The 25,507-nt window shown below is 29.9% G+C and overlaps 1 protein-coding gene and 1 non-coding gene across 2 annotated transcripts; both read left to right on the top strand.

The window, feature by feature from the left end:
* Positions 1–10,568: 10,568 nt before the first annotated feature.
* On the top strand, positions 10,569–21,945 carry LOC114388672 (prostaglandin reductase-3-like). The gene is made up of 18 exons (XM_028349289.1): positions 10,569–10,715; positions 11,428–11,601; positions 11,959–12,140; positions 12,331–12,436; positions 13,665–13,741; positions 14,140–14,227; positions 15,522–15,708; positions 15,885–16,011; positions 17,271–17,351; positions 17,453–17,554; positions 17,739–17,834; positions 18,002–18,076; positions 18,751–18,870; positions 19,932–20,060; positions 20,528–20,605; positions 21,132–21,218; positions 21,363–21,449; positions 21,528–21,945. Exons 1-18 carry the CDS (start codon positions 10,661–10,663, stop codon positions 21,576–21,578), a joined length of 1,902 nt encoding a protein of 633 aa, XP_028205090.1. The 5' UTR covers positions 10,569–10,660; the 3' UTR covers positions 21,579–21,945.
* Positions 21,946–25,164: 3,219 nt separating this feature from the next.
* Positions 25,165–25,236, top strand: TRNAT-UGU. Its single transcript has one exon. It is a non-coding gene; the product is annotated as a tRNA-Thr (tRNA).
* The last annotated feature ends 271 nt before the right edge of the window (positions 25,237–25,507 follow it).

The raw sequence follows: 25,507 nt of genomic DNA on the forward strand, positions 1-25,507 counted from the left end.
ATATAATAATAATAAAAATATATATATTTGTAAGTAACTGTATCTTATAAGTATTTGTAGTATAAAGTTTACTTTTGGGAAATCCTCCATACTATATAAACTTGTTCCAAGTCCGAATGATTCAGAATTTCATAAATGATGGAGATCATATTTACAACATAGAGAAACTAATCAAGTAGCTTATTGTTCAATTAATTTTGTTCGGACCCTTGGTATCAGTTTAGAGCTTTTTCTCTAAATGAAACTGTTATCACTTTTTCGCCGGATTTCTAGTGTTTTGTGGGTTTTTTTTCCTCAGTCAATCACAAAATAAAATATAAACTTATTCCAATAACAAAAATTAATATATTATTATATTGTTAAACTTAAACATGCTTTTATAATTAATTTTTGTTAGAATCAATTTGCTTAGGCACAGTTATGTAAAGTGAAAAGAAAAAAATAAAATAAAATATAAAAAATATAAGTGTCATGTTATTTTATTGTTTATTTTTATTTTTTACGTGTGTCTTTCTCTCTGGAAGGAACATAGTCTTGGTTGGTTGATTAAGTAGACAATTGGCCATATAGTCACATCAGGTGATAAGATACAACTCTATACAATCTGTATAACACGAAAAACACACCGTTGAAAATAATAGTTTGTTCTTTTTTTCCGAAACATGCTAGGAACGCGTGAGGATTGTTATCTCAAAAATTTCGTCAGTTTCCTCCCTCGTATGTTTGGAATGGATCTGCTGCAGTTTGAAAAGAGAACTGCAGTCAGCAAGCAGATTATACAATTTTCTCTCTTCTTTAAAATTAATTATTTGGATGATGAAAGTTTTTAAGAAGAAAAAAATAACGAGTAAAAATTGGATAAGTTTTAAGTTGTTTGAATTGAGAGTAATAGAAAAAGAATAAAAGAAAAATGAGTGGATTTTTTTTCCTAGGTTCTATCCTAAAAAAAAAGTTAATATTAGATTAAAGTGCAATTTTATTTTTTCTAATTTTTTAAATTCATGATTTTGGTCTCTTTAGATTTTAATTGTAACATTTATTTACTCTAATCTTATAAATTGGTGATTTTGTTTCTCATAATAGATTATTAACAAATAATTTTAATTAATTGAATTAGTAAGTTTATTATAAATTAATCAAAATCATTAATTATTAAAAAATTGAATAAAGAAATTATTAATTATAATTTTTCACAACACTATATTCTTTCTCTTTTTCGTAAATACATCTTCTACCTTCATTGTCGCACCTAAAGACAGTAACATTACATTAAAATTAATACTCTTTTATTAAAAAAATTTAATGATTAATAATTTTTATTTAATTTATAATTAATTTAAAACTCTAATAATCATAATTATTAATTAATAATCTATCGGGGGACCAAATGTTATAATTAAAAATTAAAAAAACTAAAATCATGAATTTAAAAACGTAAGGGATCAAAATTATAATTAAGCCTTAATATTAAACATGTTTATCTTTAATAACATATTACATATTTATACTATAGAAAACAAAAATGTAAATATGTTATTTATGTAAACGTATTTTCATTTAAATTTTAAATGAATTTATTATATTTTTTCATAAATTCTCTTCATTTTAGGAGTGTTTTTGTTAGACGTGTTTTTCAATTTTACTAATATGATACCCGTGTGTACAGTAATATCGTTGCCTATGCGTTAGAGAGAACATGTGAGAGATGAAAAAAAGGATATAATGAATATTTAAGGTTTAAAAAGAAAAAGTAGGGTGTACTTATAAAAAAAATTGGGTGCAATTAGCAAGTTTCTGTAATCCATCTATTGTTATTGTTAGTAATTAGTAATTTAGTATTATTAGTAATAAAAGAACAATCACTTGCCACATGTAGTTTTCTCGCTTTTTTTTGGCAATATTTTATTCTTCGGCTGGGTTCCTTGCTATGCTTGCATTGTTCTTCAACTTCAAATTCAAATTCATAGATAACAACTTTATTTTCAAATTCAAATTTCAAAATTTTCAATTTGAACTTCTCCTCTATGTTTCTCTCTTTCTTTCTTTTTTTCCCTTTTTAACAGTTTTATTTTTCTGACATGTTTGATGTAATGTTTTGCGCCATGTATTGTTTTGCCTCTGTTTTTGAATTCTACGATTTAGGGATTGTTTGTATAATTTTGAATTTATTTTGGTTTCAATGAGGTATTTTATGAGAAAATTGAAAAAGGTGAAGAAGAGCAACAAACCAAATGCTTGCTATCAACGAGGTACGATATCATCTTTTGAAGTATATTTCCTGTTTATTAATGTCGAGGTTGCTTTATGATTTCCTTATTTAGTGTTTTTTTATGTCTGCCAAATGACGACTATAATGCCTAGAAAGTTGTTTTAGTTTTTTTGAGAAGTGAAGCTCATGACCTTTTAGAATTTGTCATCTGGTTATGGCTATCATGATGATGCATTTTTATTCTATTAATCCTTACAATAACTGGTTTCAATTTTTTGTATTAGGAAACAAGCATAGTGACCTTCTGTAATAAGGTTGGAAATGTTTTGAGGCAGAGTGTGCAGCACAAAAACACATGTTTCATCCATGCTTAATTACATTCGTTGCATGTCTTCAAACAAGCTTTTCATTGGAGGTATTCACTTTTGTTGGAAAAATAGGTGTGGATACAAACCACACACTTGGTCACCAGTTTTCTTATGGTTTTATTATTTTGGACTTTGCTATTCCAGGCCTTCCATATGGAGTTGATGATCAATCTCTTAAGGATGTATTTTCTGGCTTTGGAGATGTGGTTGATGATAAATTTGGCTTACTTTCATTGTTGTCACATGGTGTCCAATTTTAGCCACCTGTCAACCTCACTTTACCATATGTTCTTCAGTTTCCTTTGATGTCATTATAATTTTGCCATGACATTATAATCATAGCAAGCATAGCATTTGTATTTCATTGCTAAATAACTATAATTGTTTTTTGTGTTGGTGTATTCAATGGAAAATTTATTGGTTTCATATTGACAAAATTGGAATAAACATAAACATGTGGCCGATGAGATTTCATGCCTGCATTAAAATAGTGAATTGTTAAAACAATGAATTGCATCAAGCAATCACAAGTTTGAGTAAAGCTAATTTAACATACCACAATCTCCTCTATGTTAAAATAGTTGCAAGGTGGTTGAGAGATGTGTTTTTTTAATCGCAGGATGTGTAGTTGTGTACAAAAGAAATGATAATTTGATAGGGTCTTGATTCTTGACGATGCAACTAACAGTGAATTGTTTGAATATTTGTTTTGTGGTTTGTTAAATTAGCTTTTTGTTAATTGCATGATGTTCGTGATAGGGCCTTATTTTATTATAGGCTTCTGCAATACAACGTATTAGTGGCAAAGAGTGTGGTTAACTCTCCAAAGCAAACATTTTCAGTATTTGCTAATACTCAGAGCAATGAAATCAAATCTTGCATATTTGATGAATTTAACAGTTTGTCTGGTGTATACCAAAAGGTAACTAATCTACTCGCTTCCTTCCCAATGGCTTTAATGAAACAAATTATTTTTGAGTTTGGACTAATTTCAAGTATTTTGCACCATTTCTAATTTGAAGTACAAAGCAAATACGTGAGTAACAGTGAATTGTTTGAATATTTGCTTTGTGGTATGTTAAATTAGTTTTTTGTTAATTGCAAGGATGTTTGTGATAGGGCCTTAGTTTATTACAGGCTTCTCCAATACAACGTATTGGTGGCAAAGAGTGTGGTTAACCCTCAAAAGCAAGCAATTTTAGTATTTACTGATACTCATAGCAATGAAATCAAATATCACATATTTGATGAATTTAACAGTTTGTCTATCGTATACCAAAAGGTAACTAATCTTCTCACTTCCTTCCCAGTGGCTTTAATGAAACAAATTATTCATTGAGTTTGGACTAATTTGAAGTACTTTGCACCATTTCTAATTTGAAGTACAAAGCAAATACGCGATAACTAACAATGAAATGTTGTTCTTAGTATATTGTAATTTTGTTTTTCAGAAGAATTTTTTTTTGCTTATATTGTTCTCTATTTCATTCTTCTTTTGCATCTAAAACTTGTGTTCACAAAGTTAATCCAACCACACACATGGTAGTAATTCAATAATGTCGATACTCATTTATGAGGTGGTTTTTTTGTTTAAAAAATGAGTAAAGCTTGAGAGCAATTTCTAATACTCTTCTAATTTTTTATACTCTTCTATGCCTTTAGGCAATCAAATTACTACTTTGGTTGTATTAATAATCTTTTATCATTTGAAGAGAATTATATTTTATCATTTGAAAAGGTTACTTTGAAGTTTATTAGTGTTGGTGAAGAGATACTCCTCATTGTATTTGAATCTATTCATGTAAGTTGAGTTTTCCATGTATCAGCTTTTGAGCAAGGATTTGAAACTAATCATGCTTATCTAAATTTTCAAATCAGACAAGGTACGAAAGTTGCTTGTTGAAGCATTATTGGGAGGATTGCAGGGAAATAGGTATTTTGCTTATTTCAAAGTCTCTATATAAAATTTAGTTCCTTTAAAATTGTGGAATATGAAATATTTTTAATTTATGAATTTCAGGCTTGTTACACAAATAAAACATATTTTTAATCTATCTATGAACTCCTGGTCTATTTTATATTTACATTAATGGATTTTCAAAGACTTTTTAACAACTCATGGTCTATTTTAAAACCTGTTACTTTCTATCCTTTTTGTAATGTAGTGGTTCTATTTATATTAACTGTCATTTGTGTATTTGTGTAGTATTGTCCAATGCTCTATTTTATCTAGATAATGATATACGAGTCTTTCTGCATTTTGTTTGAATGATAGGAGGAGTTTTTATTTGTTTTGGACTGATTTATGGGTTACAAGTTATGTGTTTGATATAATGCCCAAATGAACTTTGAAATGTTTTAGCTGATATAATGCCTAAGTTTATTATAAAACATGAACTTTGAAAAAGAAAATTGCACATGGTTAGCTCAATCAAATAATTTTTTTTCTCAACCTTTCAGATGATTGACTTTCATTTACAATGCATCATTGCATGCTTGCTGATTAAGGGGAAAATTGCAGACCTAGGCCCCTAGGACTGAACCCTTCAATATGATATTGTTGAAGTAAGGAGATATCCATGTTTTAAGCAAGAAGATGGTGAAATTTAATATGCCTTTTATATTATTTATATTATATGTTTTACTGTGTGTCTGTTGCTATTGAGCCTAAAAAATCATCATGGATTGTGTTATGAGTGCTCAAGCAATTCTAAGATACATGTGTGTCTAAGTTAAGATGATTTGATGGTAGTTATTATTTATTATATTTCAGTTTTATAGTTTAAAAACTAACATTTGACTATTTAAAATTAATTGTGTTGTCCCTTGTGATTTTGGTTGATGTATATTTAGTGGTGGGTTAGACTTTCATGCCTATAAACTTTTAACACTACCAAATCATGGTCCAATTATACTGAAATTGCCCAAATCATAATGTATAGATATCACTATACATATTTTCCCAATGAATCTTCTTCAAACATGGAGATTCATATGTAAAACTATCACGACTTTTTCATTTAAGAAACGTACTCTCTGAAGATAGTCCAATGAATATTTTAGATGAAGTGTACATTGTTGAAAACTATGCAGTTTTCTCATGGACATGGTTAAAGATTGAAAATGGGATTGTCATGGACATGGTTATGTGTAGGCTGAGGTTGAAGGGTGTTTCCTCATGTTTTCTTCTTTAATGTCTTTTTGTCTACAAATGAGTTTTATATTCCTATGACCATTTCACTAATGTTAGTTAATGCTTGTGCATTCCAGCTTTTCATAACTATCACTGTTAATGAACCTGCTCCTGGTCTGGAGGCTATCTTTAGTTTCAAGTTCCTGACCAAAGGTCTGGAAAGGTAAGATAGTCAACCATTTTGCATAACAAGCTTGGAAGTAATTTGTATTGTTTGTTTTATGTAACAGGTGGAAGTTCACTACTTGCATGACTATGCTGGAATAGTGATGGTTGACTGCAAACCCAATTGTCAACTTCTATGGTGTTATAGGAACTAATGTTCTTGCTCTTGGTGTTGATCTTTCTAAAGTTATCGGAGCCATTAAACAGTTGCAAATAAATTTGCTATAGGTAGGATAAAAGAATGTTGTTAAGATTATTCTTTTGTGTTTGAATGAAATAGGGATTCACTGTGTTTATTATTAGTGTTTTTATCTCTTGTAACATTGAAATTTTCTTTTGAACTATGTTTAAGAATACCCTATATAGTAGTTATAAAAAAAAAAGAATACCTTTATAGTGATCGGGATTGCAATTGTTCTAAAATTAAGTACTATTCTAAATTGATACTTCTGTTGTTAAGTATTAATTACAAAAATATAAAATATTTAAGAATTATATATTATTGTTTTATAATATTTTTAGGAGATTAAAATAATATTTAAATAAAATTCAATGTCAAATTTTCAAAATATATAAATAACTAATAATCTAAGGAATGAAACCATCAAATGCAGAGGACCCCGACTATGAAAATCCAAACAAAGAAATCATGAGAGTGTTAATGAAAGAGAGAGATATATTACGAAAATAATCCTTGGTATAAGATTTTCTCAAACTATAGAGTTGTGTGGGAAAATTGAGTGTCAAATTCTACTCAATTTTTTTTATAATTTTTTTGTTTGAATTCAATCAAACCATAAATTAAATCGTACAATTACAATTGAGATTTAGAGACTAAAATTGTACAATTAAGTCATTAATTTAACAAAAATAAAATATTTTCAAATTATCAAAAGTAAGTTTTAATGTTAGGAATTTTTTCACGGAGGACAATGAGTTGACAAAGGTAGAAAAAGTGGTGAAGTGATGAAAAGATTTGGAATCTAAAAAGAAGAGAGTACATGGAGTTATAAAACTCATTTGTAGCGTCGCTGCCAAGTAGCAAAAAAATACTTTCTTTTATTTTTTATAATAATAATAATATTCGAAATATTTTATTTGTTATTCATAAAAAACACATGGACATGGAGTTAAAAAATAGAACAGAAGATTACCAGAGTTATAGCGCGCTGTTCTAGGAAAAAAATTGAACAATCAATTTTTTTCTATATTATTTTGATGTTTAATATATAAAAGTCATTCTAAAACATGCATAAAGATGAATGCAATCCATTCTTATGCGATGATTCATTGTACTTTTATAAAATTCATATTTTATTTATTCTAAAAATTTATATTGTCTACTAAAGTTTAGAGTAACAGTTAATTATAATATAGATGATCTAAGATTATAATTTTATGACATTCAATTTGATTACATTTAAAATTAGACAAAAAATATGTAAAAATATGTTGTTACAAAACAATAATCATTTTTAGTTGGCTAGATGGAGATTAGACAAGTACATACAAAGTTGTGGATGGATACAAAAAAATTATTGTGGTCGAGTATAAGAGACGGAGGATGAATACGATATTGGGAAGCAAGAATGACAACTAACCTACAATCTGGTAGTGTTTCTTTGTCATGCTTATTATAATCACCATTTATATAGTTAAAAACATTATATATAAATATAAAATTAAATACTTTTTTAAAATTCTTTGGGTTTAATTTTTTTTTTCTAAATTAAAAAAAAATACTTTGATTTGTTCTATGTTTTTATTAAATCATTGCCAAGTTGAAGCTCCAAATGAGTATTGTAATTGTTCTTCAATATATTTGTCATGAATCTATTTCAATATATTAACAGTTTTAGATTTTTATTTCATATTTTAGTCTTTTGTAAATAATATACAAACAATATATCTAATGACAATAACCTCAATAAAATTAAATATGTATTTCTTATTTATAAAATTTTAAAACATGAATAACCATGAATCGAAACTAAATAAACAGTGTTGTTTTATAAAATATATTATATATTCCAATCATATTAGTTTTGGTTCTCATTAGATAAGTTGTACACGGTTATAGTTATATTATGCAAGTATCTATGGTAACTATTATTGTTATTAATTTTCATTTTCTCTCTTCTATATTTATTTATTATCGATGTCAGAAAATTAGGGATAGGATGGAGACCATGTTAGGGAACAAGTACAAGGAATATCATACAATCTCGGGATGGGTTCTCCATTGTCATGCTTATCTTAACCATCATTTATATATTTTTTTTAAAATTAATTATATATAAACATAAGATTAAATACTTTTTAATTTTTTTGGTTTAATTTTGTTTTCTAAAATTTAAAAAATACTTTGATTTGTTCTCATGTTTTTATTAAAACATTTATCATATGACATTGCCAAGCTGATACTCCAAATTAGTCTTGTAATTGTTCTTCAATATATTTATCATGCATGCATTTCAATATATTAGTAATTTTAGATTTTTACTTCATAATTTACTTTTTTATAAATAATATACTAACAACATATTTAAGAACAATAACCTCAATAAAATTAAATATGTATTTTATTATTTATAAAATTTTAAAATATAAATAACTACGAATATCATCGAAGCTAAATAGATAGTGTTATTTTATAAAATATATTATATATTTCAATCATATTAATTTTAGTTTTCATTAAATAGTTTTTCGACGGATCTATAATAACTATTATTGTTATTAATATTTATTTTTTCTCTTTTATGTCTGTTTATTATCGTTGTCTAGAAGGAAATGGAGGGAGACAATGTTAGGAAACAACAACAAAAAATAACATACAATCTCGTGATATCCTATTGTCATGTTTATCTTTACCCTCACTTATACATTTTTTCAAAAATAATTATATATAAACATAAAATTAAATATTTTTTTTTTATTTTTTCTTCTATTTTTTGGGGTTTAATTGTGTTTTCTAAACTTTTTAAAAAATACTTTATTTTGTTCTCATGTTTTTATTAAATTATTTATTATATGACATTGCGAAACTAAAGCATCAAATTAGTCTTACAATTATTCTTCAATATATTTATCATGAATGCATTTCAACATCTTAACAATTTTAGATTTTTTTTCATAGTTTAGTCTTTTATAAATAATATACTAACAACATATTTAATAACATTAATCTCAACAAAATTAAATATGTGTTTTATTGTTTATTAAATTTTAAAGCAAGAATAATCATGTATATCATCGAAATTAATTAGACAATGTTATTGTATAAAATATAATATATATTTTAATCATATTAGTTTTAGTTATCATTTAATAAGTTTTACACGGTTACCATTTAATATATATATCTACATTATACGTTTAATTTTACCGCTTACTTATTTAGTAACAATGACGATTCAAGGAAGACAAAAAATATAATTTTAAGAAATTCAAATAAATGAAATTTTAGAAAAAGGTATAAGTGTATCCTAATTAAATGTGAACTAAAAAAGAAAATTAGAATATTACATAATATTATAACTATATAGTCTACTTATATATTATAAATTGTATTTTTTAACTTATCCGTGCGAATCCACGGGTCACTTGCTAGTAAGAATACTAAATAACATTGTGTTAGACAAATGTCGGTAAATAAAAGAGGCTATTAAAATAATTTGTAGTGTACATTGTTTTATTAAATAGAAGAAAGATAATTTGTAGTGTACATTGTTTTATTAAATAGAAGAAGAAGATTATAAATAGAAGATTATATAGTACAGGAGTAGATACGCTCGTTCCCCACCTCCCACGTGCAACACAACTGTGAGTTGTGAGTTTTGACCTCGTGGTTTTGTTTGTTCACATTGTCAAGAAAATACTGCCAAACTGCAGCGAACATATCGAAGAAAATTTAAAAAATTATCCTAAGACCGACAAACACAGTTCCATTTATTTATGTTTTGTGCTGAAGAATATCCAATTTAATTAAATTAGTAAAATAATACCTAAATATTTTTTTTGTTAATAGTATGTTTGAATAGAAAATTTTGAGTTAATAAAAATTATTTTTAAATATTGTACGCCAAAATAATTTTTGTGGGTATTAAATTCAAAGAAATATGATAAAAATTAAATTACTTTGCCCTAAACAAAAAATTGAAATACACAAATTTGAATTACTTTCTCTAAGCAAAATTATAATGAAATATATTAAAATTCGGGTAAGATACGAAGATATATTAGTAACATTTTTCATAAAAAAATACTAGTATGTTTTAATGTTTAGTTTCTCTACACTATCAGGAGGAATAGTTCTAGAGTAGTAACTAATCAGAAATGTGGAGGTAAGAATAAAGCAATTGATATAAAAAATAATAATAATAAAGTATTATTACAGTAAAAAGGTAAGAGAGAAATTTATATACAACTATTTTTTTTAATTATATAAGACAATCTTTTTTAAATCAAATAATATTATTATAAAAGTATAATTATTTAACCCAATTATATATTTAAAAATTAAATTCAAAACAACTAATTAAAGTAAAATATCTTCGGCTTCATATCAATTTATCCATATGCTTGATGTTTACTGTATTTTTTTATTACTTAATCTTGGGGATATATATCACGTTTTGCATCACCAATCTTGTTCTTATCATTTTGGGACGGCACCTGCACAGAAGAAGAAGAAGAAGAAGAAGAAGAAGAAGAACGATAGTAATGGAAATCAAGCCCGGTTTGTCAGCACTCGTTACCGGTGGTGCCTCTGGAATCGGTAACTCCCTCTTTTCCTTAACGCCATTCATATTCGTATCTAAAAATATCATACTCTTCCGTTTGACTTTGCAATTATCCGATTTCAAATATTCAAAAACAAGTTTCAGTTGACTTTAGGAACCGATTCAACTAAACTAGCTATGCTATGCAGATTTTTGCCACTGAAATTAATTAACATAAGAGCAATGTTGTGTTGTTTGTTTACACGCTCTTTCGAATTGAAGATCCGATTCCTTCACTCTTTGAGATTTTGTCGTGGAAGCGCTTTGTTCATTTGTGCCGTTTCGAAATGAATCCGTAGTTTAATTGGGAAGAAAAGAGATAGCAAACTACAGAGCACGTGTTCAAACTACTGTTAGTAATTGAATTAACACTATTTGCATAAGCTTTTCTGTAAGTACTTATGAGAGAAGCAAATAAGAAAAAAAAATGAAACAAACTCCTCCTATATAAGCTAAAATTAGCTTATGCATAAGCATAAGTTAAAATCAACTTTTGGAGAAGTTAAAATCATTTAGTTCTGACATCTGAGGCTTTAACTATGATAAGCTTTGGTCACAGGCAAGTGAAAGAATGATAACATGCCATGTGATTTGATACATCTGCTTCCAAAATATATGCTTGATGAAACTTGGTTTAGATCGCGTGATTCACTTGTTTATACTATTATTGCGTGTGATGTGACTCTTTTTTTTTTTTTTTTTTTACAGGCAAAGGTCTTGCACTAGCTCTTGCAGAGAAGGGTGTATTTATCACGATCGTGGATTTCTCTGAAGAAAAGGGAAGACAAGCTGCAATCCTCGTCGAGAAAATTAACTCCAATTTTCATTCTAAGTTAGGATTTCCGTCTGCCATATTTGTGAAATGTGATGTGAGTAATGCAAGTAAGTGAGCTATTGTCTAGTAGCAAGACTTTCATCAGGCTTCCCCGTGCTAGATGTTGGAATTGCCTCCTTATGGGCTCTATTTAATGTCCTTACCAAACCTTCTTGTGTTCTTCTTCAATGCAAATATATTAATATAGTGAAGTAACACCACTTAACACGAAAATACATAGTTATAGAGATTCACATGGTAGAAGGCATGTGATAAAGTTTCATAATCTGTAAAATGAATGTGTGTTCCAAGTTCCAACTATCATGAAGTAGCATAATGTATACATGTAAATGTCATAACGAATGCACTTGCTGTTTTGGTTGTCTTTAGTTTCCACAAATATATTAATTCTTGGTCACTGACAGGGGATCTAGCTGCTGCATTTGAAAAGCATTTTTTGACATATGGAGGACTAGACATTTGTATTAACAGTGCGGGGATTAGTAGTTCTGTACCATTCCGTGATGATCAAACGGATGGCACCCGAACATGGAGATACACTGTTAATGTGAATTTCACTGCTGTTATTGATTCCACTCGCCTTGCGGTAAGCTCAAAACATGACCTAGTTTATTGAATATCATTTAACTAAATATTTACTTAATGCTGCCATAAGAAAGTTGCTGCATAATCACATTATTGATCACATACATAATTTCCCCACATGCTGTTTATATGAAAAAAAAGAGGTTAAAACCATTGGTTATTGTTGACATTCATTATCTTCATTTTAATAGATTAAAATCATGGAAGCTTCCAAAAGGCCTGGTGTGATTATCAACTTGGGTTCTGCTTCTGGTCTTTATCCAATGGTGGCTGACCCAATTTACAGTGGCTCTAAAGGTTTGTCATATACCAGCTTTTATTAGGGTATACTCCTTGAAACTTTTTTCTGAATTAAAAAAATTAAATTTGCCACACAAAAGAGCATAAAGACCTATTCAATTCAACTTAAGTGAAGCTGTTAAAATGAGCATACGTGTGGATGACCATTGGGCTTGAAGTGTGGATCAAGCAACAGCCTCACTGTTACCTTGCTCTAAAATTTAAAACTGCTATTCACAGAGCTGATTTACAGAAACCCTGTTTTTGTGACATAATAATGCTAAACAAAGCTTTTATGTACACTGTCTATTTATTGCGATTTTCCAAAATTTCTGTATTTCTGGCAAGATTAAAAATTTATTTGCGAGAATGGGGTTTGCTATCATCAAAATCAGAAATCTTGTGATTATCTTATGATCCTCCGAGTTGCACCTCCTCTTTCTTTTTTTCCCCCCTAATAAAACTTCTTGTGGATCCAAAAAAACAAAAAAGAAAAAAGATTCACTAAAATTGGCATCTCTTTCTTGTGGATTAACATATATTTTAAAAACTTTTAATCAACAACAACAATAGCCTTATTCCACTACGTGAGGTCGACTACATGGATCACATGATGATATTCGACTTAGTTAAAGATAAAATCTTCAAAGATATTATTTCCCATGATATCCATCTTAACAACTTCCTCCAAATGTCCTTCTTTGTCTCCTCTCTCCCTTTTCCTAGGACTAAAAACGGTGCAATCTACTCTCCTTGTTGGTGCTTCGTTGGCCTTTTTTTTATATACGAGTCCAAACCACCTTAACTGATTTTATGTCATCTTTTCTTCATTCCATACCATTATCTCTTTGTATTCATTCATTTTGAATCCCATCCTTTCTTGTGTGGCCACACATTCATCTTAGCATTCTCATTTATGATGCTTTCACATTTTTCTCTTCTTGTCCCTTTAAAGCCCAACATTCACTACCATAGTGTATAAAATTTTGTGATCATAAATAACTCCCGAACCCCGACACCTTTCTCCATTTTAACCATTTGACTTTGAAAAACTTTTAATAATAATCAAATTACTGAGAAGAAAGCTTTTAACTGAAAAGTTGTTTCCAAGGACAAAAAAAGATAAAACAAATAATTTTAGCTTTTCAGTGAGAGTTATATGATAGTATTCATATCTCCCTCTCTAGAATTTGCTTAAGTTACTATTCTGCTTCCTAAATGTTATCATGTTACTATACTTATGCAGGTGGTGTTGTTATGTTTTCTAGATCACTTCGTCTATACAAACGTCAAGGAATTCGAGTCAATGTGCTTTGCCCTGAGGTAAGATCTGTATTCGAAGCATGAGTATTCTTGGTTATATTATTAATCTTCAATCTGTGGAACTATTAAATACTCTGTTGAAATTGACCAGAACTTCTTAGACAAATTTCCCTTATGCGCTGAAATTGATTGCTACTTCTATGTTTTCTTTGTTAAATCATGAATGTGTTTTTTCTTTTTTTTTTGTTTGAGACCCTGGTATTCAAAAGCTACTTTGGGTCCCAACTAATGTTAGTCGAGTTGAGTGGATTCACTTTCCCAATGCTTTTTTTTTCCGGTTATTGGAACCTAGCTCCTTGTTTCTGGAACCTACATGCATTGAATGTTTTTTGATTTCAAATCAACATTTCTTGTAATGGTTTGTTACAAAGTACTATAATGCCAAAAGTTTGGTGCAGTTTGTTGAAACTGAGATGGGAAATAAGATTGATCCCAAGATCATCAATTTGAGTGGGGGCTTTGTACCTATGGAAATGGTGGTGAAAGGTAAGTCTATAAATTTTTTTGTTCTCTCATTTAGCTTGGCCAAAAAGTGGTTGGTAGGCATGCCTGTAATTTGTAGATTACTAAATCATAAATTTGTAAAGGTTTGCTTTATATTCTAAATATTGCTAAAGTTTTGGGGGCTGGTTGATTAGTTTTCCGTTACCCCCTATTGCATTGCATGGACATCTCCTAAAATAATTTAACATGCTTAAGTGTATCATTTCTATTAAAAATAGCTGGAAAGCATTTCCATTACCCCATATTCTAGCTTCATCCTAGTGTCAAACTCTATGAAAAAGATAAGGCTAGTATAAGTTGTAGCCAATATAAGCCACCAATATTGTCAAAATGATCATTGTCAAGTCAAGAAGAAAAGTCACCACTGATATATGATTTTCAGCAACAAAGGATGGATTTCGTCATTTTCACTCTCCCTTCCAATGCCATAATGGCACTGGAAAAGCAATAATATCTCAATGGGTAGATTGAAAAGAAGAAGATTTATCAAGAACCTAAAAATGCTAGAAGCACAAACAACACAATAAGATGAGCCAAAGACTCAAACATAGAAACAAAGCATGTCAAATAGATCAAGAGATGACTATATGCAAAGCAGCTAAACACTTGTTAGGAGTTGTGCAAATGGAGGCTGGGCATCATCGAATTGGCCATGGTGAGGTGAGTGTTGGAGAGAGGACTTTGTGGGCTTTTGCTTGCATGGAAAAGCTAAATTGCTGAATGGAGCATCAGAGCATGGTAGTGCATTGAAACTTATGTTGTGGTGCAGCTTCAGAATCTATTTGGCAATTCACTGATGATCATATAGTGGTGATTTCTCTTCCCATCAATGATCATTACTGATTATGATTAGTTGAGATGTAGTTTCACTAGTTTGGCCCCGTCTCTAGTCCCAAATGTAGTCTATCACCTGTCTTTGCTTTAAGCTTACTAGGATTTAACTTGGGGGAGAACAATATCTCATATCATCATTATTTTATATTAAAATGTTTTACGCGGATGATTTCTTAAGAGTGATTTCCATATTTCGTTATAATTCATTATCAATTTCCTTGTTTGATTAGGATTAGAGACTTGTAAAAATATTAACAGGGTTTGATGCTATATATTTTGTATCTATTTACATCCTAGTTTCTTGGTTGATTTGTGCTGTTAATAACATTATGTTTGTAATTCATACACGTTATGAGAAAATCGATTGAGTTAGTAATAGTGATTGGTCAATGTTTCTAATGTACACATGAAGTTTGATATGAAAGTATTTCAACCTCTCAAGGTGCTTTTGAGCTCATTATGGATGAAAGTAAAGCTGGTCATTGTCTGTGGATTACAAATCGTCAGGGCATGGAGTACTGGCCCTCTCCATCTGAAGAAGCAAAGTACTTGATACGTTCCTCTCGTTTCAGGAGAAGATCCGATTTCAAAGCTCCATTAATTAAAATTCCTGAGAGTTTTGAGAAAATGTGTGTATTCGAACTCTATCTCTCTTGTTATAATATATACATGCCTTTCGAAGATATTTATTTTCTATTTCCATAGTGTTAGAAAGCGCACATTTATACCTTCAGATTGGCATATCTATCGACTATTTCTTCTCACAATTTTATTAATTTAAAGATACGTTATTTACTGTTTGCAGAGTTGTTCACACCTTGACTCACAACTTTCGGAATGCTACCAGCATAGTGAGAACACCTCTGAGATTACCTGTCAAACCAAAACATGTTCTTGTTAAGATAATTTTTGCTGGTGTCAATGCTAGTGATGTAAGTTATATCTTTCTGAATTCTGAGAGGACTTGTGCATGCATATTGTTGAGTTTTTTGTCATTTCTCTCTCAAACATGTCCAATCCTTAGCTTCATGACAGATAGCCTCAATTGTGGCAAAAAGATACAGCCTTCATTGTTGAACTAATTGCCTAGAAGAATTATGCATTAGCTCAACAAGTGCATGTTCAAATCAGAAACTGCATGGCTTATTGTAAAATACATACTAATGTAATAGCTTGTGGCTTTTCTGTATATCTAGAATAAGACACTACACTAATTTGGAATTACATCCTTAAAACAAGGCACTATGTGTTTATTGTTCAAGTATGTTACAACTCTTGAACTTAGATTTATGCTAGTAGGTGTTGTATGAGTAGCAAAATAAAAAGTTTTTTTCATCTCCTTCAACCTAAGATCCTAGGCTTACCATACCTTAGCCTTCTAGAGAATTTAATATTTTCTAGTAATGTATTTTCAATTTGATTCTTCAAAGTCTAGTATCCTAGTTGAGGCACTAACTTTTTATTTATCTCGGTTTGGTCCGATTGTGCACATCCATGGTGTAAATAAACTTTATGAATACTGAACTGAATTCTCATGGAAGGATCTAGAGAAACTCTAAAACACACAAGGATTCAGTTGATAAACGTATCTTTTGGGAACCATAATATTATTTTTATAGAATATATGATAAAATGTTAATAAATGGTAAAAATCTGATAAGCCAAATTTTTTTTACTGTTCTATTTTTCACATTTATAACTTCCTGCAAGAGCATGTCTGTTCAAAAGTTGTTTTATGAAAAAAAAGAGGGCAGAGTTAAACCAAATAGATGTATTCTGAGAGAGACACAGATTTGTTTGGTCCAGGGGACCCTATGATTGATAAGTTCTCTTAGGCTTTGATAATTTTGATTTGTAACTTAAGCATGACAGGAGAAATGGGGTAAAAAAAGGTGGTATGTGTCTCTGTGATGAACATTATTGATTTATCATGTCTGATGAGTGTGATCCTGGATAAAACATGTGGAGTCTCATAATATCAGATCCTCTTGTTTTAATCTATACAACTATACATGTCTGATTTCAATGACTTTGAAAAACCCAAAGTATCTATGTTGTGTAATATTACATCTTTTTGTGCAATACAAAGCTTCTCTCCACTCACAGTCTTTCAAGTGCTATATCCTTTCATCATCTAGAACATGTGTTTTCATCTATAATCAATAATTCTAACAAGAATGAATAATGATAGGTAAATTTTAGCTCAGGCCGCTATTTTGGTGGCAACAACAATGATGTTGTTTCTCGTCTTCCATTTGATGCAGGATTTGAGGTATAGATATATCCCATGTGTAGATATCTTGATATGAAGCCCACCACTTTATGCAATAGACCCTTACTTACATGTACATTTTTTTAATGTTTATATTTTAGGCTGTAGGGATAATTGCAGCAGTTGGGGATTCTGTCACTGACTTGAAAGTTGGTATGCCTTGTGCATTCATGACTTTTGGAGGCTACGCTGAATTCTTAATGGTGGGCAGTGCTTAAGATAATGTTTTATATTTTTCCTTTCATATTAATGACTTAATTATTGGAGTTTCCATGTACCACTTATTTAGAAAACCATGTGTTTGGTTATTAAGTTGATCTGATAATGATACTGTGATGATATTTATTATGATGTAAGTTATTGAAGCTGTCTTGTTACTTGGGATAGATTCCTTCAAAACATGCTCTTCCGGTGCCTAGACCAGATCCTGAAGTTGTTGCCATGCTTACATCGGGATTGACTGCCTCAATTGCTCTAGAAAAGGTTGACTAATATAATGTTGTCTCCTTGCTTCAGATGTATCCTTATTTCTTAGTATTTATTATACTCATCTTTGATATCAATGTAAATCAAGCCTTTTTTTTATTATCTTCTGTGAATCTTCCACTGGCTTGTCTTGATCAAAGTTTCCTTTTTTGTACACTCAAAAGGCAGGACAGATGGAATCTGGAAAAGTGGTCCTTGTTACTGCTGCGGCAGGAGGAACGGGGCAATTTGCTGTTCAGGTACTTCATAAATCCCATGCCACTTTTCTCAACCATATGAGCTTGTGTATATGTTTCCAGGAACTATTTGTTGTAACAAATTGATTGTTTCTTGATATTCTGTAGTTGTAGGCTGAACCTGGGAAAACTAACCAATATTTTACAAAAAAATAAAAAATCAGCAGAATTTGTATCTTTTACTATTTTTTTCACACTTTCTTTATTGATGGACATTTATCATCATACTATTTTATTCTCTCCTTTTTTCCAAGCATTAGTTGTTCTTGAGATCACACAAAGAACTCTTGTATATATTTCCTTGATTCCTTAAGACCAAAGATAACTGGCCACTATTTTAAGACAAAGATTGCTTGTTCTTTTTCCATTTCTTATTAAATGCTTGGAGATGAGGTCCTATTCTATGAAACAAAGAAAGACAAAAGAAAGTAGTCAAGATAGACTATCTCTTGACTTAAAACAGTGGACTTCACAGGTGGAGTGTAGTAGGAAAGTATTACTTTGTGTAAAAGAAGCGGTTGAAAAATAAATAAACACAAAAATTTAGAAAGCTTGCTCAAATCTATTAATAGATAACTTGGTGGGTACTTCAATCTTGATTTTGTAGTGTAAAATTTATGCAATTTCTCTGCAAAAAAGTTTCTTTGCCCGGCCTATTAATTTGGATTATTGCGCAGCTAGCAAAATTAGCAGGAAATACAGTGGTTGCAACTTGTGGAGGTGGGGCAAAAGCCAAGCTTCTGAAAGATTTGGGAGTTAACAGAGTCATAGACTATCATAGTGAAGATGTAAAAACTGTATGTTTTTTAAATCCTGATTCTTTTTAGAGTTCTTTCAACCATAACTGCTTTTATTGAAACAGTTAGGTTAAAAAAATCATTATAACCTAATTAACCATTCAGATGGTTGACGTGTCCTTTGATGTAAATATTTCTTTCACTGACAGTTGGCTCCTTCGTATTAATTCTCTTTTTTATTGTGTGTTAAGATATTCAATATTTTTAGCATATTAGGATATACATATATGTATAAGGTTAGACCCTAAAAATGCGCATTCAATGAAATCAACACAATTACATTATGCCATTCGTGTGTTTTCAGGTCCTTTATATATTTAGCTAATTGAAATGCCCAGCAAGTTGCTGTTTAGTTTCTAACAAACGATCCTAATTCTATTCAAACTGCTTATATTATCTCTTCTATTTTGTTGAATGAATTTTCAGACTTAGTTTCCAGAATGTCCCTGATATTATTGACTATTGAGTTGAGTATTGATACCCCTCAATTTCTGTTCCTTTTATAGTCCTTTTTTATCATACACTAGCAACAACCCAGTGAGCCTAAAATATAAAAAGAAAATCCTTGAATTCCAGAAAAAAAAATATTTACCTTTTGTTGAATAATAGGAAAGTAGAAATTCATCTTTAACCCGTGTTGGAAGAAATGTCACAAGTCACAACACCTCTGTTGAGCAATTTGCATGATGGAATACCTATAAACTCTCTTTAAACAAATGTGCTCTATCAAACAGGCACAAGTTACAGTATCATCATATTACATTTGCTGACAAAAGCTGTGAAACTCACTTGACATAGACTTACTGGTTCTAATTGCCAAAAAACAATAATTCATAACTGAAAGGATAGAATATTAGTGGAGAAGTCCTTTACATACCAAAGACCAATAAAACACCACATCTTAAATCTTTAATGAATATCAAATGTTCAAATCATGGCTCCAATTTTAGTGAAAATTGGCATCTTACTTTGTTGATTCTGTTTGGGTTCTTGTCTTTATTGGAACAAATTATGTAAATTGATTCGTACCAACATGATAATTTTTGTACTTAATTCTTCAGGTTCTAAGGGAAGAGTTCCCCAAAGGTATTGACATCATCTATGAGTCTGTTGGCGGTGACATGTTAAACTTGTGCTTGAATGCTTTGGCTGTTCATGGACGACTCATTGTTATTGGCATGATTTCTCAGGTTTTTCTTTTTTTCTTCTCATGCTACATTTTTCCTCCACAGCACTTGTGAAAGTTTCATTGCATCTATAACATACTGTGCTATACTCCTTTTATCTGAGGTAGTACCGACTCATCTAGGGATTCTAAATTCATGTTATACCTTGGATTTTATCCTCATTTAAGTGTAGTGAAAATTAGATTTTAATTATTGTGGTATTCACTATCAAATCCACTAAGTTATATGGAACGTGGGATTCTGTAGCCCGTCTCTGATGTCTGGAATGAAATTTGGATTTTAACTAGTTATATTACCATAATATAGAATTATTTTTGTTGTTAGATTCCCTTTCCCATTTATTTGTGAAGTCTGTTAGAAGAGTGTATGACACTGGATTAGAAATTGCAGTAAGCTGTTTCTGACCTCTTAAGGAATCTATTGTTAATGAACAATATTGATATCGTATTTTTTATTTTCATTCATTCCAGTATCAAGGAGAGAAGGGTTGGACGCCATCAAAATACCCTGGACTATTGGAGAAGCTCTTAGCAAAGAGCCAAACAGTGGTATGTAGCAATATGATGAAGTTATGCACTAGTGGGCAGCCACTACTTTTTTATTTTTTCAGATTTCTTGATTCTTATTTCATTGTCATTTAATCTTGTGATTTGGGGAGCTTAAAATATCCATCTCATTCTGGAGTGAAACATTTTCAGGGTAGGAAAGTTTAACTTTTAAACCTCAATCCTGTCATATCATGCAGTGATGAAATGTTGGAAGGACAAATACTAGTTCTTTTTAAATTATCTATCTACTGTCTGGCCCATTATTTGTATTTGATTTCTGTATTAACCTACAGTAAAGACACCATAAACGAAGTGCAGAAATTTTGGACATAAAAACCTGTAGTTTACTAATTTCTAACCAAAATATTTATAATTTTGGACAAGTGGGTATGGTCAACTTATAAACCACTTGTTAAATTGTTTCTAAGTGAACTCTTTTCATTCCAAGCATTGCAATCTCCCGTGAAAATTTCCGTTTTATTTTTCTATGATTTACTTATGTTCGTTCATAATTCCAAAATTTCAGTCTGGCTTTTTCCTGGTGCAATATGGTCACTTGTGGCAAGAACATCTTGACAGACTATTTAATCTTTACTCTTCGGGAAAGCTAAAGGTAAGTTATACACATTCCATTCATATCTATGGATCAATAAAGCTATCTTCATTAACAGTATATTTATTTGATTTTTGCTAGTTGCTATACTTAGCAGTTGCTATGCTAGTTTGTGATCCTTAACTTTCTCGTTTCTTCATACAGGTTGCTATTGATCCAAAGAAATTTATAGGCCTGCATTCTGCTGCAGACGCTGTTGAATATCTCCATTCAGGCAAAAGTGTTGGGAAGGTATTTACATAACAAATACACTTCTATTTTGATTTTGTGACTATTTTGTAACAATCTAATGAGATATAATTTCTCTAGGTTGTCGTCTCCGTGGACCCAAGCTTCCTTCCTCAAGTGGCCAAATTGTGAATCAACCCATGTCAAATGACCTCACAGATTATATTATAGCTCTTTCAAATTAAAAAGGATAAGTTAAACGTGCAGCTCTTGTGCAAGTAATTTTGTCGAATGTTTCTGAAATTTGCTGCATCAGCTCAATGCCAAAGCTGAAACGTTCTCAATGCTTTTTCATTTTTTAGGTTACTTATGCAATTGTGAGTTTAAAAAATAAAAATCTGTAAGAAAATGGAGCAAGGTATACCACCTTTACGTTCATAGTTTATACTATAGAACACCTTTCATATCATGAACAATTGTATATTTTGACTCTCGGTGAAAACTGGCCACTCTTTCCTTTATTTGCATTGTTACTTAAAAAGTTGAAACTGTTGTTCAATCGAATAACTGCTAATTTGGCTCTATAGTTTAAACTTGCCTTAAAACTGCTCTCAAGTTCTTCCCATGACTTAATTTGGCTCTCAAAATCTTCTACAAAGACAACAAATGTAGAGTTATAAGGTTAATATGATAGTCGAAGAGAGACGTAAGTGCATTCGACTCTCTCACTAACATCTAACATTGACCGATAAAAAACAAATACAACAAATTTTAGAGAGAGAAAGAGAGATGCTAATGGTTAAGGAGATTTAGCTTTGGGACATTTCCAGTTGATATGGACTGGAAGTTGGACGCATGTTGTGTTGTAGGTGAACTTGGTCGGTTGAAAGGTATTATAGAAATTAAGTGGACTCTTCAAAAAGTTGTGAATCTTGTTTTGACCCCCAAAGTTTAAAAGCGTATTGTAAATGACCCAACATATAAAAATTTAAAAACTGATCGCCCTAATTATGCTACAAATTTCAAATTAACAAAGGTAAAGTTAAAAACATAGAAGAAGCCAATCAAAATTGAAACTGCAGATTACATATTGTCAATTTTGCAAAAAGGTATTTTGTTATGTGTTTTTATCATTGCCTTGGGTTACAATATATACATATGTATAACTGTAAGTTAATTACTACAAATATTCTTAAGTATATACTGACAGAATTGTTGATATTACCAATCAGTAATACACGTAAACTACCTTAACATTCAATCCTAAAATCATGAAAAAATTATGTGCAACCGGTTATTAGCCAAATTATAGTAAATCAAATATTTGAGCTAATCTTAATATATCTCCGTTCAGCACTGCGTCATTTTTTCATTAGCTTCTTTCGTACCACCTTATCACACCATCACTATTGTCTTCCCAAGGGTCCCTTCAAACCACGGCTTGAAACACCATCTATTAAAAAAAAATAATACTAGTTCACCGTAACCTTTCACCATTTATAGTACAAGGTTACAGATTGCACATCTTCAAAGGGGGCATGGACCAATGCGAAGAACTAATTGCCATGCAATGTTGGTAATATACCTAGACTTTAGGATGACAAAATAGAAGGTGATTTTTTTTTTTTTGGGTGAATAGACACCAAGAATGGTACATCCATGAGTTAAGTCTTGCCAAATTAGTGCATCTCATTCAAAATTATCGTGCACCAATAGATGAAGACAAAGCATAAGACAATAGCATGCCCTAAGATAGATGATGGTGATGTATTTGATGATCTTAGGCGAGTTGTTTGTATGTATGAATCTAGTGACGTTTGTGTTAATGGATGAATCGGTTCTTTTCACTGTTTAACACAATATATGAGCAAAACAAGCGGTTAATTAAAGAGCTCAAATATGAGCTTCAACTCAGGTTACTCAGGTTAAGAAACAGTTTATCAAACTAACTAATGAGTTAAATTTCTCGAGTTGATTTCGATTAATAGCCAACCTTACTAATGGAGATAATGGTATTGATACATAATGTGATGGAGAAGGAGGTTTTGAGAAAGTAATTTTATATTTGAGTTTAACTTGCAACCTTAATATAGTTTTAACTCGATTGGGTTGTTAATATGAAATTCAAACTTAAGGTTTAAACATGATTGAGGTAAGGACAGTTTGTAATCTACAGTTTATTTGTCGAGTATATGGAGGGTAATTAGATTTGCACAACATTTTTAGAGTGTCAACTTCTAAAACACACGCAATAGCCCTTACCAAAAAAAAAAAAAAAAAAAGTCAATAACATCACATGACATCTTATAATTTTAATCAACAAGTAACAAATTTCATTTTTGAAGGAAAATTGGTTTCTATTTATCTTTTATTTTAAAATCACATTAATTACTATATTTTGAATTATATCCTTATAGAATAAAAATAAAAATATTGTATAAAATGTTAAAGTGAAAAATAAGAGAGATATAGTATTTATTAAGAAATTTTTGGTGTGCCCTAAGGCATCCTTCAGCCTAAAGCCAATGATTAATTATGTGAGATTCATTCAATGATCAAACTCATGATCACATATTTAAGGTACAAAATTATTTATCAATCATGTCAGAGAATATTGGTATATATTAGGATATTAAAAATATTTGGTTAAAATACAATTTTTGTTCTCCTATTTTTTCAAATATGTAGTTTTAGTTTTTCTATTTTTTTAATTGAGATATTTTGTCTCTCACTTTTAAAAAACTATGATTTTAATCCCCTTTGTCAATTTTAGACTTATCTATGTATTTTTTTAATAAATTAAGCTTGTTACCAATGAAATAATTAAAAAAATATTTATCATATGAAAAATAAATAAAAATGTGTCGGTCAATGTTTAAAATTGTGAATTTTTTAAAAACAAGAAACAAAATGTCTTAATTAAAAATAAGAGGACTAAAATTATAAATTTGAGAAAATAGGAAAATAAAAATTACATTTTAGCCTAAATATTTTAGTAAAAATGATATTTTTGGCTAAAATGCAATTTTTGTCCCCTATTTTTCTAAATTCATGATTTTAGTCCCTCTATTTTTTAATTGAGACAATTAGTCCCTTGCTTTTTAAAAATCTATAACTTTAGTCTTTTTATTTTTTAATTGAGACATTTTGTCTTCCACTTTTTAAAAATATGCTATTTTAGTTCTCCTTTTCAATTTCAGACTTGACTATTTATTTTTTAATTTTTTTAATAGATTAAACTTGTTAATAATTAAATAATTCTTAAAAGAAATATTTTTGATGTGGAAAGTAAATGCACACCTGTCTTGACAACTTTTACAAATTATATAAATCTAACATTTGAAATTGGACACAAGGATTAAATTGTAATTTTTTTAAAAGTAAAGGATGAAATGTCTTAATTAAAAATAGAGGACTAAAATCTTAAACTTTATAAAAATAGGAGATAAAATGTCTCACTTAAAAAATAGAAAGACTAAATAAAAAATTTGAGAAACAGGAGAATGAAAAAAAAATACATTTTACCCTTTATTTTTTTTCTTAATTTGTGTATTATAATCTTAATGTCGAATAAAAGAAATGGATGGAATAATGGAGAAAGGTGATCATTATGGAAAATCGTTGAGCATAATTGCACATTAAAGTTGATATTGAATTTTTTTTTTTTTAAAAAAAAAAACTATATCCATTCAAAAAACTCTTCCTATATCCGTATTTATTTTCCTGAAAGGAAACTATTTTAACGTAATTTATAACGGGCTCCTAAAATGTCAAGCAAGCCCCTATAGCTCAGTGGTAGAGCGTCAGTCTTGTAAACTGAAGGTCTGTAGTTCGATCCTGCATGGGGGCAATCATACTTTTTCAAATATTGAATAGCTTTCCTCCTATTAAGTGATTAAGTCCATTACCAACCAATGAAAAAAACATGCCAGGAAATAAAAGAAGTTGGTGCTTTTTTCTTTTTTATTTTTTATGAGAAGACTCCTCCTCGTTTAAGGACTAATTTATCGCATATTTGTAATTTGTGTACTAAATTAACAATTAAATAGACTATTTATACGCATCTTTTAGTTGTTTTTGCTGCATTTTAACATGAAAAAACAGTAAGACATGGATCGCAA

This window comes from Glycine soja, chromosome 2, assembly GCF_004193775.1.
Source record: "Glycine soja cultivar W05 chromosome 2, ASM419377v2, whole genome shotgun sequence".
In the NCBI taxonomy this organism is placed as follows: Eukaryota; Viridiplantae; Streptophyta; class Magnoliopsida; order Fabales; family Fabaceae; genus Glycine; species Glycine soja.

What these genes read in the sequence shown, in the direction of transcription:
- LOC114388672 (XM_028349289.1), top strand. Translation starts at nt 10,661, where the DNA reads ATGGAAATCAAGCCCGGTTTGTCAGCACTCGTTACCGGTGGTGCCTCT. An exon ending in TATGGAAATGGTGGTGAAAG is followed by an intron (nt 14,228 to 15,521) that starts GTAAGTCTATAA and finishes CAACCTCTCAAG; the next exon opens with GTGCTTTTGAGCTCATTATG. An exon ending in CGGGGCAATTTGCTGTTCAG is followed by an intron (nt 18,077 to 18,750) that starts GTACTTCATAAA and finishes ATTATTGCGCAG; the next exon opens with CTAGCAAAATTAGCAGGAAA.